Source organism: Salvelinus fontinalis, chromosome 15, assembly GCF_029448725.1.
Source record: "Salvelinus fontinalis isolate EN_2023a chromosome 15, ASM2944872v1, whole genome shotgun sequence".
NCBI lineage: Eukaryota > Metazoa > Chordata > Actinopteri > Salmoniformes > Salmonidae > Salvelinus > Salvelinus fontinalis.
The window spans coordinates 32648273-32663506 of record NC_074679.1 but is presented as its reverse complement, the minus strand read 5'-3'; the positions used below and the strand labels follow the sequence as shown (position 1 = coordinate 32663506).

At 44.8% G+C, this 15234-nt stretch overlaps 1 protein-coding gene and 1 long non-coding RNA gene across 3 annotated transcripts in view; both read right to left on the bottom strand.

Moving 5' to 3' along the window:
• LOC129811832 (phospholipase DDHD1-like) overlaps positions 1-3342 on the bottom strand; it is a 42645-nt gene extending 39303 nt beyond the window's left edge. For both annotated transcript variants that reach the window (XM_055863481.1, XM_055863482.1), the window contains exon 1: positions 2055-3342. In XM_055863481.1, the coding sequence (XP_055719456.1) occupies positions 2055-2886 (832 nt within the window). In that variant the 5' untranslated portion in view covers positions 2887-3342. The remainder of the gene's footprint in view (positions 1-2054) is intronic.
• Positions 3343-4744: 1402 nt separating this feature from the next.
• LOC129811831 (uncharacterized) overlaps positions 4745-15234 on the bottom strand; it is a 53934-nt gene continuing 43444 nt past the window's right edge. Inside the window, exons 2-3 of the long non-coding RNA XR_008752948.1 lie at positions 7279-7876; positions 4745-6923 (exon numbers count right to left, since the gene is read on the bottom strand). This is a non-coding gene — a long non-coding RNA (uncharacterized LOC129811831). The remainder of the gene's footprint in view (positions 6924-7278; positions 7877-15234) is intronic.

The following is a 15234-nucleotide window of genomic DNA, read 5'->3' as shown; positions in this document are numbered from 1 at the left end:
AGGTAGGCCTAATAAGGCACCCCATAAAGCTAGGCATTGGCAATCTCAGTGGAGTGTGGAGGGAGGCGAAGTTGATTACAGAACTGATTAGTTTAGAATTAATAGTCGTTGGTGAGAGCATGACCACAACACTTCATTCTGTAATGTGTGTTTTTCTATCTAATGGCACAGAGCTTGGGTGTGACTGTTCCTACAAACAGGTAGTAACCAACACACACCATCTATATTATAGAGCCGCAAAGACAGAAAAAAGCTCTTACGGAAATCACTTTCACAGTAGCCTACATTTGTATTCGGCTTTAATTTATCATTGGATGTAGTACAGAGAGTACAGATGTAGGATAATGAAAATACCAATGGACCCTTAGAAATGTCTTACTCAACAAAACAGACTCTAGTGAGAAGACACAGACCTAAGCTAGCTCAAGCATGTCAAACAGTGATATTACAGGCCCAAACATAGTCAGAGCCTCAAACTGACTACAACATCTAGCTGAAAGATCCTAGTAAACAACTGCCACTTAGTGTTGCCTCAGGTGAACTCAGCGAGATATTTCATTTTCCCTAAAGGGATGCATGGCTATCTCGCTGGCTTGCTCAAGTAATCCAGGGCTCTATCGCAACCAGCTATACCACCATGGCTGACTTTTTTGTAAATCTCCATGAATTAGTTGGCACAGTCCAGATACATTCATTGGAGGCAGTGCCCGGGACGGTGGCTAGACTAATAATAGGCCACTTTTGTGGGTTTGTGATAGGTAGCACAAATAAACTTTGGGTTCATTAGGTTGCTTAAAGGCAATGTTTCCGACCCTATTCCAGATTGTGACTATACAGTACTTGTCAAAAGTTGACACACCTACTCATTCAAGGGTTTTTCTTTTTTTTTACTATTTTCTACATTGTAGAATAATAGTGAAGACATCATCACTTTGAAATAACACATATGGAATCATGTAGTTACCAAAAAAAGTGTTAAACAAATCCAAATATATTTGTTATTTTAGATTCTTCAAAGTAGTTACCCTTTGCCTTGATGACAATGCATTTCATTTAACAGGTGTGCCTTGTTTAAAGTTCATTTGTGGAATTTCTTTCCTTCTTAATGCGTTGGAGCCAAATCGGTTGTGTAGTGACATGGTAGGGGTGGTCCAAATTTGCGATAATCCGTTCACATACTTTGCGTCTCACAAAGACACAGCAGTTGGAACCAAAAATATCAAATTTGGACCACCCCTACCATGTCACAACACAACAGATTGGCTCAAACGCATTAAGAAGGAAAGAAATTCCACAAATTAACTTTTAACATGGCATGCCTGTTAATTGAAATGCATTCCTGGTGACTACCTCATGAAGCTGGCTGAGAGAATGCCAAGTATGCAAAGCTGTTAAGGCAAAGGGTGGATACTTTGAATAATCTCAAATATTTTGATTTGTTTAACACTTTTTGTTGGTTACTTTGTGATTCCATGTGTTATTGCATAGTTTTTATGTCTTCACTTTTATTCTACAATGTAGAAAATAGTAAATATAAAGAAAAACCCTGGAATGAGGAGGTGTCAAACTTTTGACTGGTACTGTATATATTTTTTAACTTTAGTGTGCTTACTGTATTTGTACTTGGGATATCACTTTTGACAGGTACTGTTTGTGGCCTATATTTGTACATTAAAGCATTTTGTAGATAGACAGATTGCATAGTAGGCATGAATGAGAGATGGTGACACCATGCCATCTCTGATCTCGTGAGTGTATACAAGGTAATCTCTGTAGTGACCTGGTAGTGATTTGTCCATGCAGTCTGCAGCCTCTCATTGGAGAGATACGCAGCAGGAATTAAGACCAGAGATTATGGGCACCACTCAACATCTGGCACTGATGCGTTTGCTTGCCAGTGGCAGATGAATAGCACTTTGCAACATAGGTTGATGTCAACTAAAATACTTTAAAGCGTAACCCTCTTGCACACATGGGTTTGCAAGCAAAAAAATACATATACAGGAATGCTGGGTATATAAGGAGGAAAGAGAATGCTTCCTATTGATACTTACGATTCCAATACACAGGATAGCATTCTCTGTCTTTGACATCCACCTCATACAGCCCACCCCTGACACATACAGCCTCTACGTTGATGTTTATTGAATCAAGGTCTCTTTCGTCTGAGGAGTCAGTTCTCTCCATCGAACCCCTGTCCCTATTCACCCTAGTTCTTGGCTCCGGCACTGGTCCAGCTCGCTCGACTCCGTTCGACCCCCCAGTTGCCGCTTCCACCCCGCTTACATTATCTTCCTGATACGCTTCATCCATTCCCAAAGAACCCTGGCGCTTGGTCGTTCCAGGGTTCAGTTCGCAGAATTTACGGAACATGACCTCAACTTTCAAAGAGTCGTGTCCAATGAAAGGCTTCCACGTTTTTTTGTCCTCTTTGTAAAACCAACGCACTTCTTCGGGTCCCAATTCAGTGACAACCTCGTTATACCGGTTCCTTGAACTACTGCTCCGAGTCCTCTTTCTGCTTTCCAACACCGGGGTGGCGTTCCGGTCATTTTCACTGAAGTCGAGAGGACCGGTGTCTATGTAGGCTGCGGGAGGACTCCGGTTGTTGTGACAGCCGGGGTAAGGTTTCTCTAGGCCCAGTATCATACAGTCCGGAGGAACCCGGTGGCGGCCTCGCAGCAGCGGCATGTGCCTGTCCAGACCTGGCTGAACCGAGTGCATCCCCGCCAGCATTGTTTCGCCAATAGGCTCTTCATAGCAGCATACAAATACATCTTTTTCCAAGTCCCAGTCTCTGTTGTTGCCGACAGATGAGAACCTATTCTCAGGGCTCTGTTGAGAGCTGCTTAGCAAAGACGTTTTATTTGTAAAACTGCTCGACATAACTATTGAGCAAGCTATCTTGTCATTAGCTCGGTAGCTAACCAGCTAACCGGCCGAGCTATGTTTTGCTATGCAGCAACTACTGACAATCTGTCATGTGTTTGACGAGGTAAAACTAGCTAGTTTACTAATTGACAAGAAATAAACTAGCCCTAGCCAGCTTCCATCCGAGAAACCTGCTATTCTCTCTTCGGCACAACCACCTGACCTACAACAAATACCTTATAACTAAACCCTACACCTTCTGCAGCGGTACACAGCCCCTTTCCTGCTGGAACCGGTCACAGAATCCGCTTGGTCCAGTTTGATATTTACACTGTTTTGTAACAAGTCGATACCTCTTTCTTTCCTGCGAGTAGAATTGCAGATTATTTCGTGTCTAAACAACTCGCCGGCTTGCATGGAGACACAAGCGCGTGCGTCAACTAGCTCTCTGTCCCGTGACAACTGACGCATCACAAGATTCCTACGCCCAAATGTGAACGCGCACGTAGAATGTACGCGAACCTTCTTCTTCTTCTTCTTCTTCGATATCATGGCGGTCCGCAAACAAACGTTTAAAGTGCATGCAGGCACCTACTGTGCTGGAATGTACGATCACTGATGATCTGCCCAAAACTGTACTGCCATTGAAATAGAATTCCAAACCAAATAAATTCCCAACTTCTACTACACCCTCCCCAACCCCATTAAACGTTATATAATCCACCCTTAGGATGGTTCAGCATGTCAACAACCATTTTAACAGTATTTGTGTTTATTATGGATCCCCATTAGCCACTGTCAAGGCAGCAGCTACTCTTCCTGGGTCCAGCAAAAATTAAGGCAGTAATATACACTACCGTTCAAAAGTTTGGGGTCACTTAGAAATGTCCTTGTTTTTGAAAGAAAAGCACATTTTTTGTCCATTAAAATCACATCAAATTGATCAGAAATACAGTGTAGACATTGTTAATGTTGTAAATGACTATTTTAGCTGGAAACGGCAGATTTTTTATGAAATATCTACATAGGCGTACAGAGGCCCATTATCAGCAACCATCACTCCTGTGTTCCAATGGCACGCTGTGTTAGCTAATCCAAGTTTATCATTTTAAAAGGCAAATTGATTATTAAAAACCCCTTTTGCAATTATGTTAGCACAGCTGAAAACTGTTGTCCTGATTAAAGAAGCAATAAAACTGGCCTTCTTTAGACTAGTTGAGTATCTGGAGCATCAGCATTTGTGGGTTCGATTACAGGCTCAAAATGGCCAGAAACAAATATACAGTCTATTATTGTTCTGAGAAAGGAAATCTATTCCATGTGAGAAATTGCCAAGAAACTGAAGATCTCGTACAACGCTGTGTACTACTTCTTTCACAGAACAGCGCAAACGGTCTCTAACCAGAATAGAAAGAGGAGTGGGAGGCCCCGGTGCACAACTGAGGAAGAGGACAAGTACATTAGAGTGTCTAGTTTGAGAAACAGACGCCTCACAAGTCCTCAACTGGCAGCTTCATTAAATAGTACCCGCAAAACACCAGTCTTAACGTCAACAGTGAAGAGGCGACTCCGGGATGCTGGCCTTCTAGGGAGAGTTGCAAAGAAAAAGCCATTTCTCAGACTGGCCAATAAAAATAAAAGATTAAGAGGGGCAAAAGAACACAGACACTGGACAGAGGAACTCTGCCCAGTAGGTCAGCATCCCGAAGTTGCCTCTTCGCTGTTGACATTGAGACTGGTGTTTTGCGGGTACTATTTAACGAAGCTGTTGTTCGAATACCCAAGCCGACAAGGCACTTAAACCTAATTTGCTCCGGTGGTGGTGTACTACTATGGCTGACCCTGTAAAACAACACTTTTCACTGCACCTATCCGGTGTATGTGACAATAATCAAATGTTTTTATTTTTATAGCTGACACAAAGATGTCTGCAGCAACAAAGGGGTATCTCAGTACAGAGCAGATATTTAACCAAGTTTTTTGGAAAACGTGGTCACATAAAAAACAGGTACATTTTACTGAAATTCTTTTACCAAACTTTGCATCTGTGCAGTTCTTCCAGTAAATGTGTTTTTGAAAAAATGTCTGTAAATTGTTAAAGGGCGACTGCAATTCCTCATTTGGCCATGTTTTAGATTTGGTTCAAATGCTAGCGACCATGACTGAATTCAAACATGAGTTAGTTTTGGGGTGTGTTTTGATATGGGTGTCTCTTCTGTGTGTTCACAGGTGGGAAGAGTTAGCCAAATTATTTCGCCAATTATTTTCAACGGGCTGGTGTGCAACCATGGCAAAGTTGGTTTGACTTTGGATAGCCTATCTCTGGGGATAGATAGGGACTGTCAATAAATTGCACAATGTAAATTCACATCTTTCAGTTGTCTCATTAAATGCTTTCAATATTTGTATATGACTTTCTTGAATTTAAAGTTGGTTTGAGGTTTTAAGTCATAGAAAGTTGGAGCTGTTACCTTTTAAAATATTGCCCCATCCCACTGGGCACTGACATCAATTCAACGTCAATTCCACATTGGTTCAACGTAATTTAATTGAAATTACATGGAAACAACATTGATTCAACCAGTGTGTGCCCAGTGAGATGTACAAATAACCCCATAGGGATATCGAATGTCAAACCAAATTGACCATGGGCATTACGATCGGGTCCTGTGCAGCTGCGCTCCGAATTGATGATTACTTGCCAGCTGTGGGCATGTGGGTAGGAATAAAATAAACCCAGCCCACAGAAAACTGTTATGTACCCTTCATTCTGTGACATACATTTTCCTATCATCTCCTTTTTGGACGAGACTGAATTTATGACCAAAATTATACTATTTACACTTCACAATTTTGACACTAGGATATTATGGACAGTATATAAATAGAAAAAGTCTGTAGAGCAGTACTTACAGTATATAGGATTAGCCTTGACAAGAATACAGTATATACACTGAGTATACCAAATATTAGGAACACCTTCCTAATATAGAGTTACACCCCCCTCTTTTGCATCCGGTTAATAAGGACCAACATCACATGTGCACTACTGTAGCACTCACTGCGCACAGGGAGCAGCGACGAAGTCGTCATCACATCATCCAAAAACATGGCAGGCATTGAATGAATATAAAATGCTAATATCTTCGGCTGTGAGTGCTTCAGTTTAAATAATTCAATGGATGTTTTAAGTGTCTTATTAGGAATTTTCAAATCTGACTTCTCTATGTGGCCGTGTATGGAAATTGTCTTTCTGGGCCGGGAGTCAGTTAAATTGCAGTACCAAAGCAAAACTGTAGGAGCAGTCAAAATTGTGCTTCAAGACCAGAACCCTGGCCCCTTGGATTGTAGCTAAGCCTAACCCTTTTCCTAACCTCATTCTCTTAACCTCCTACGTGAATTCACCTATGCAGCTGCATTAGTTCAATCAATCAATCAAATGTATTTAAAACGACCTTTTTACATCAGCAGATGTCACAAAGTGCTACACAGAAACCCAGCCTAAAACCCCAAACAGCAAGCAATGCAGATATAGAAACACGTTAGTTAGTTAGTCCCTGATGTTATGGAAGAGTATGCTGGTTTTCCGTCAATATATTCACTTTAAAAGGCACAGGTTTGGGGTGAAGTTCTTTGTTATATGCGAAGTGAAGGCAGGATTTGTCAAATACATTATAGTCTACACAGGGTCCACCACTGATATCCAACGTCATGAGGGGCTTATGAGGACCATGCTTATGAGGACCATGCACCTGCAATAACATCTGCCAATTATCTGTACGCGACCAATAACATTTGATATTTATTTGAATTGGTACAACAGTCCTACACTCTTCCAGCTTCTGCTCTCCAACAGCACTGGGACCTGTGGCACGGTTCGGTCGAATAGGAAGTGGATGCCTGCATTCGGAAACAGGAAGATGCAGAAGGGGGAGGTGGAGTTCCAGGAGAACAGGTAACGGTTGGCAGTAAAGTGACATGACAAACGAGACATCCATGTCCTTTCCACTATCCATACAGCAACCATGTCGGCCACAGGGAAGGTAGACCACCTGATGGGAGAGAGAAAGATCAAACCAGACTGTGTGCTTGACTATAACCTCAAAATGGGGGTAGTGGATAAGGCGGACATGATAAACAGCTTTGTGGAATGCGCTCGGAAAACAGGTATAAGTGGTATAAGAAGATATTTTTCAATCTGGTCAACACTGCCGTCCTCAGCGGCCACATAGTTCACCACCAACTAACAGGTGAGAAGATGACTAAACAAGGTTTTTTGTAATTGGACATACAGTTCACATACAAATATATTGACAATATCTTACCCACCTACCCACTCCCTCATCATCCTCTCCACTCCCTCATCCTCCCCACTCCCTCTCCCCTATAGGTGAGGTGATTACCTACCAAAAGTACAGAGAGAACCTCATGAGAGAGCTGCTGGAGGAGCACCACACCCCTCGGCACCCATCCACTGGGGGTCGTCCTGCTGCAGACAATCCCCTACACCTCACTGCACGGCATTTTCCCTGCAAAGTCCCTCAAGCTGCTGCTCAAGGTAGTCACACACGGAGGCACTGCAAAGTCTGCCTGTCCGGCACAAGGAGAAGGAAGCAGAGGAGTTTGACAATGTACGTGTTTAGTTTGTGACACACCCCTGTGTGTTGTGCCATGCTTTGTGGAGTACCATATGCTTAAGCACTATTGAGCACATCTGCAGCAATTACTGACTGACTGACTGACTGACTTAACAGTTACTAAGCCATTAGGGCTGTGGGGGGGAAAAGCAGTTGTTGTTCAATCACTATATGAATACTGAAATATGAGTTATGCATATTAATAAGTTGTCAGTCTATTCTTGCTGTTTTTTATCTCTAGTAAACCTAGTTTTAGTTTTTGTTGTTCAACCACTACCAATACTTAAATTGCTTCAATACTAAAGTTGGCCTCAATCTTCTCCAAGAAAGATGTCCAGTTCTAGTCATGATGTTTGTGTGGTTGGTTTCTGAAAGTACAGAATAAAGAGGAAATATTTGTAATTAGAATACAGTATCAGGATATAGCAATAGAACAATGTTACAATGAAGTAACATAACACTGCTATAAAAACAATTAGTTGCATTGACAAAATCACAATTCTGAATGATATAAGAAACAGTAACTGAAGAGCTCCAGAGAGGGGCAGGGCAGGGAAAAGCAGAGCTATGCTCAACGGGCCAAACACAGGCCTTTATAAGGCCAGGGCAGCTTCAAAGGATACAGCGTCAAAGATAATACTTCTCTGACACCATTAACATTGTTTTACAGAGATAACGGAAGAATGTAGCTAGCTACATAAGCATAATTGAGTACAACACCATAAAGGTTATGAAATGAGTAGCTTGCGTGTCCGTGGTTATAAAGGAATAAACACAGAATACATTATGCTGCATGCATACATACATACAGATGGTGTGCTACAGTAGAAACAACATACCACGATATACAGAAACTATTATGATAATGTAATAAGGCACTTACTTTGAAAGGAATGCACAAATGTCCAAAGTTATTGTTAGTAAGGAAAACAACAATGAAGACAATTTGGGCGCCAGCTGGAAAATGTGCTGGGGGGAAGAATTTAGTGCAGGTTCTGTTCTGACTTGAGACATGCAACTGTTTGCATATTTGATCTGGGGAAACACTGGGGGAGTGCTTGGGCTCTAATCGAAGAGAGAAGTTTGTCCGGCTCATCTAGCTAATCCTCTTCTTATATTAGCATAGCATGCCTCAAACGTAAATTGTCCACCACAGTGAAATGGGCTACTTCTATGTGAATTAATGAGGAGACGGTACACATCAATATTCAGACTGTTGTTTGAAAATAAAAGTGGTTTGAATACAACTAGAAATTGACAAGTTGAAACATAACCTATAGACAGTGGCGATTTTAGCATAGAAATCTTGGTGGGGCAAACTCCCCCCCAACATTTTTTAGATGCATGCCAGCAAAGCCACTGTACAACATAACACTAAACAATACATGTATTGCACTATAACGGCGACAAGCGGTGCAAACAAACTGTTAGGGCCTACATAAAGCTGTCCCAACAGCAGAGCTTTCTTTTCAGCACCATGGAGTGAATCCTTACCAGCGCTACACCTGGCTACAAGCGGAGCCTTGTCTGGCAGTGAAACAGTTTATTCAGCCTCATTTACTGCCTTTTAAAAAAACATAGCTGATATGGCTGACCATATCTCTCTGGCATATTACAAAATTTATGCAGCGTATAAGACATATTTGCACTCACCTAGTTGTGCAAATTTTGTCAAAGAATATAATTACAATTCCGAGTTGGTAGACTGTTCAAAACATATTTTCCCAGTCTGATTTCCCAGTTGCAATGCTTGCGGTTAGCCAATGTCACCGATTCCTTCCAAACAACTCATTGTTGAATTAGCGATTTCCAAATTGTTGTGTAATGTTTATGTTCAATGGCCGATGAGCACCGATACGTTTTATCTTGTCACGCCCTGGCCTTAGTATTCTTTGTTTTCTTTATGTTTTTTAGTTAGGTCAGGGTGTGACATGGGGAATGTATGTATTTTGTAGTGTCTAGGGGTGTTGTATGTGTATGGGGCAGAGTAGAGTGTAGTTGTCTAGTTAGGTCTATGGCTGCCTAGATTGGTTCTCAATTAGAGGCAGCTGTGGTTCATTTGCCTCTGATTGAGAGCCATATTTAAGGCAGTCATAGGCATTGGGGTTTTGTGGGTAATTGTCTATGTTCTATGTTGCATGTTTGCACTTAGTCTTTGATAGCGTCACTTTCGTCTGTTTGTTGTTTTGTTTCGTTTGTTCTTCTTCTTCTAATAAAGAGAAGATGCATTTTTCACACGCTGCGCCTTGGTCCTCTCTCTCTCTCCCCCATAGACGATCGTGACATATCTATATTATTTCTCTTCATAGGACAAGAATTAAAAAATGTTTGCCAGTAGACTTGATTCATGAAACATGATGATGACTGCTAGCTAATATTGTGAAAGTAAGATGTTGACATGATCAGTCTAATCAAAGCTACTGTACATATAACGTGATTTGACGTCATTTCTGTTGCCAATGACCTTGAGCCTTCTTGGAAGGGCACTTCTAATCTAAGTCTATGGCAGGACACAGGGGGGCTCACATTCTTGATGTCTCCCCTTACAAAAAGCAGGTGACGTAGTGTCCCATGAGTGACAGAGCACTGAGCCAATCACGGTGCAATGCTGAGCCAATCATGGTGCAATGCTTCTACTTTCTGCTGGCCTGCCCCAACACCACATAAAACACTGAGCTAGGCTGAAACACCTGCATTTTGGAGCTGCCTGTTTGTATGCGGCTTTATTAACTCAATGATATTGTGACACGTATTAATTGCAAAATAACATGCAAAAGTAAAAATAATGTAGGGCTGTAACGCTTGTTCTCCTCCTCGTCTGAGGACGAGCAAGGATCGGACCAAAATGCAGCGGGTGATGAATACATGTTGATTTATTAAACAAGACGAACACGAAGCAAACTTGAATAACTACAAAACAACAAAACGACGTAGACAGACCTGAACATGAGAACTTACATAAACAGAAGAACGCACGAACAGGAACAGACTAGACAAAACGAAACAGTCCCGTGTGGTACATAAACTGACACGGAAGACAATCACCCACAAACAAACAGTGAGAACAGCCTACCTTAATATGGTTCTCAATCAGAGGAAACGTAAAACACCTGCCCCTGATTGAGAACCATATCAGACAAATACAATTAACCCAACATAGAAACACATAACATAGAATGCCCACCCAGCTCAGGTCCTGACCACTTAAACACATACTAAACAAAGGAAATAAGGTCAGGAACGTGACACTAACCCCCCCCCCCCCCCCCCCCCCCCCTCAAGATGCGGACTCCGGCCGCCAAACCTGAACCTATAGGGGAGGGTTTGGGTGGGCATCTGTCCACGGTGGCGGCTCTGGCTCTGGACGTTGTCCCCACCCCACCATAGTCAATCCCCGCTTCCGTAGCCTCCTCCCAATGGCCACCCTCCAAATTAACCCACCCAGACTGAGGGGCAGCTCCGGACTGAGGGGCAGCTCCGGACTGAGGGGAAGCTCCGGACTGAGGGGCAGCGCCGGACTGAGGGGCAGCGCCGGACTGGCTGACGGCTCTGGCTGCTCATGGCTGGCTGACGGCTCTGGCTGCTCATGGCTGGCTGACGGCTCTGGCTGCTCATGGCTGGCTGCTCATGGCTGGCTGACGGCTCTGGCTGCTCATGGCTGGCGGAAGGCTCTGGCTGCTCATGGCTGGCGGAAGGCTCTGGCTGCTCATGGCTGGCGGAAGGCTCTGGCTGCTCATGGCTGGCGGAAGACTCTGGCTGCTCATGGCTGGCGGAAGGCTCTGGCTGCTCATGGCTGGCGGAAGGCTCTGGCTGCTCATGGCTGGCGGAAGGCTCTGGCTGCTCCTGTCTGGCGGAAGGCTCTGGCTGCTCCTGTCTGGCGGAAGGCTCTGGCTGCTCCTGTCTGGCGGAAGGCTCTGGCTGCTCCTGTCTGGCGGAAGGCTCTGGCTGCTCCTGTCTGGCGGAAGGCTCTGGCTGCTCCTGTCTGGCGGAAGGCTCTAGCGGCTCCTGTCTGGCGGACGGCTCTAGCGGCTCCTGTCTGGCGGACGGCTCTAGCGGCTCCGGACAGACGGGCGGCTTTGAAGGCTCAGGACAGACGGCCGGCTTTGAAGGCTCAGGACAGACGGGCGGCCTTGAAGGCTCTGGCGGCTCCTGTCTGGCGGACGGCTCTAGCGGCTCCTGTCTGGCGGACGGCTCTAGCGGCTCCGGACAGACGGGCGGCTTTGAAGGCTCAGGACAGACGGGCGGCTTTGAAGGCTTAGGACAGACGGGCGGCTTTGAAGGCTCAGGACAGACCGGCGGCTTTGAAGGCTCAGGACAGACGGGCGGCTTTGAAGGCTCAGGACAGACGGGCGGCTTTGAAGGCTCAGGACAGACGGCCGGCCTTGAAGGCTCAGTACAGACGGACAGCGCAGGCGGCGCTTGGGAGACGGACAGCTCAGACGGCGTTGAGGAGGCTTGGTGCGTGGTGCCGGAACTGGTGGTACCGGGCTGGAGACACGCACCATAGGGCTAGTGCGTGGAGGAGGAACAGGGCTCTGGGGACGCACAGGAAGCCTGGTGCGTGGTGTAGGCACTGGTGGTACTGGGCTGGGGCGGGGAGGTGGCGCCGAATATACCGGACCGTGCAGGCGTACTGGCTCCCTTGAGCACCGAGCCTGCCCAACCTTACCTGGTTGTATGCTCCCCGTAGCCGGACCAGTGCGGGGAGGTGGAATAACCCTCACTGGGCTGTGTTGGCGAACCGGGGACACCATGCGTAAGGCTGGTGCCATGTATGCCGGCCCGAGGAGACACACTGGAGACCAGACGTGTTGAGCCGCCTTCATGGCACCTGGCTCAATGCCCAATCTAGCCCTACCAGTGCGGGGAGGTGGAATAACCCGCACCGGGCTATGCACAAGTACAGGAGACACCGTGCGCTCTACCGCATAACACGGTGTCTGCCCGTACTCTCGCTCTCCACGGTAAGATCGGGAAGTTGGCGCAGGTTTCCTACCTGACTTCGCCACGCTACCCTTTAGCCACGCTACCCTTTAGACCCCCCCCCCCCAATACATTTTTGGGCTTGACTCACAGGCTTCCTACCGCGTCGTCGTTCTGCCTCCATTCGCCGGTATCCCTCCTCACACTGCGCCAGAGAATCCCAGGCGGGCTCCGGCATTCTCCCTGGGTCGATCGCCCACCTGTCGATCTCCTCCCACGTAGTGTAGTCCAGATTTTGCTCCTGCTTCCGTGCTGCCTCCTCATACCACCGCCTCTCGGCTTTAGCTGCTCTTCACGAGGGCGGCGATATTCTCCAGGTTGTGCCCATGGACCTTTACTGTCCAGTATTTCCTCCCATGTCCAGAAATCCTGCGATCGCTGCTGCTGCTTTTCCCCACGCTGCTTGATCCTTGGTTGGTGGGTGATTCTGTAACGCTTGTTGTCCTCCTCGTCTGAGGAGGAGCAAGGATCGGACCAAAATGCAGCGGGTGATGAATACATGTTGATTTATTAAACAAGACGAACACGAAGCAAACTTGAATAACTACAAAACAACAAAACGACGTAGACAGACCTGAACATGAGAACTTACATAAATCGAAGAACGCACGAACAGGAACAGACTAGACAAAACGAAACAGTCCCGTGTGGTACATAAACTGACATGGAAGACAATCACCCACAAACAAACAGTGAGAACAGCCTACCTTAATATGGTTCTCAATCAGAGGAAACGTAAAACACACCTGCCCCTGATTGAGAACCATATCAGGCAAATACAATTAACCCAACATAGAAACACATAACATAGAATGCCCACCCAGCTCACGTCCTGACCACTTAAACACATACTAAACAAAGGAAATAAGGTCAGGAACGTGACAAGGGCTCAAAACAGGTGGAAAGCTGCCCCACCTGCTCTGAATGACGGGTCGCCACCACCTATAGATAATTAGCAGGCAGCGTGCCTTGGTTTGAGGGCAGCGCAAGTTAACTGTCCTGTTGCATAACAATGCAATTCTGGAACAGTGAGTGCCTTCTGACATCACGCATAAAACAAACTCACGCTGGGGGGCTGTTACAGATATTTAGAACTTGCATGTGAAAAGGTTAAAAGTCGAAGAAGTACAGGCCATGACTTTTTGTTAATTAAAGGTTTGTTAAATGGTGGTACAGTCTACGCCCATTTAGTAAGATGGCTACCACGACTCACAAGGGTGAAATCTGTGGTGAATCCATATCTAAATATTTTTAAGGTATCTAAATCTACCTCTGAGTCAAATATGATGTGTATGTCTCAAAATAGGCCTTCTGAACTGTAAAATTGTTTTACTGTCTGTAGACATTTCATTAGCTGACTGCCAAGGTCCCCAGGGGTCAAATCTGTGCTGGCTCCATATCGAAATATTTTCAGGGTACATGAATCTACATCTGTGCCAAATTTGGTGTATTTATCTCAAAAAGTACCTTCAGAACTTTAACATTGTATTACGACACTGGCCATTTTGTAAGATTGTCACCTCAGCACCCTGCGGCCAAATCTGTAGTGGCTCAATGTGTAAATCTTTTCAGGGTCTATAAATCTAGCACTGTGACAAATGAGGTGCCTTTACCTCAAAGCAGTCTTTCTGAATTGTAAAAAAGTATTCGTTTTTTCAGGGTACATAAATCTACATCTCTGCCAAACTTGGCACGATTTATCATCTTAACTGCCCCCACCACACCCCAAAGTGTACAAATATGTGAAATTTGGCCTGCTGACCTATGTACAACATAGGCTATTGCCACTAGATGGAGACAAACTCTTTTAATCTGAGTAGGAATTAAGAATGACAGGTTCTTGTACATTTTCAACTCACCACAAGAGTGCAACATTTGTCTGAAGAATTATTCCGTCCCAAATGTTTCTTGCTCTTTCATTTGGAGGTGTTTAGTGAGCTTCATTGTCAGTTGTAATACCAGTCACTACATGTACATACTACCTCAATCAGCCTGACTAACTGGTGTCTGTATGCAGCCTTGATACTTTTATAGCCTCGCTACTGTTTATAGCCTGTCTTTTTACTGTTGTTTTTATTTCTTTACCTACCTATTGTTCACCTAATACCTTTTTTTGCACTATTGGTTAGAGCCTGTAAGTAAGCATTTCACTGTAAGGTCTACCTACACCTGTTGTATTCGGCACACGTGACAAACAAACTTTGATTTGATAAACTTTGATTTGATTTGACATTGAATTCAGAGATTTAATAAATGTAATACATTTTATATGTAGTCTGTAGGTAGTCTGACCATAATATCATACACTTATTCAATATTCTGTTCAGCTGTAATAATGTCCCACTTCACTTTTTAATGAATTGTACACAACACCTATTTGTCCATGCTTATTTGTGTGTGTGTGTGTGTGTGTGTGTGTGTGTGTGTGTGTGTGTGTGTGTGTGTGTGTGTGTGTGTGTGTGTGTGTGTGTGTGTGTGTGTGTGTGTGTGTGTGTGTGTGTGTGTGTGTGTGTGTGTATACTGTACTAGTCATAGTAGTCTACAGGTGAACCCCAGACCGGGGTCTGGTTTGTGGGGAGAGCTAGGGTAGGACACAGCAAGAGAGAGAGGCCTGTGCAGCTGTATTTTGAATAAACAAAGATTACCCCGCTGTGTTCTAATTTACTGCAGAGTGGGAATCAAACTCTAAACATGTCCCACCCCTCTGCAGTCAAACACGCCAGTGTCTGGCCACCAGCATCCC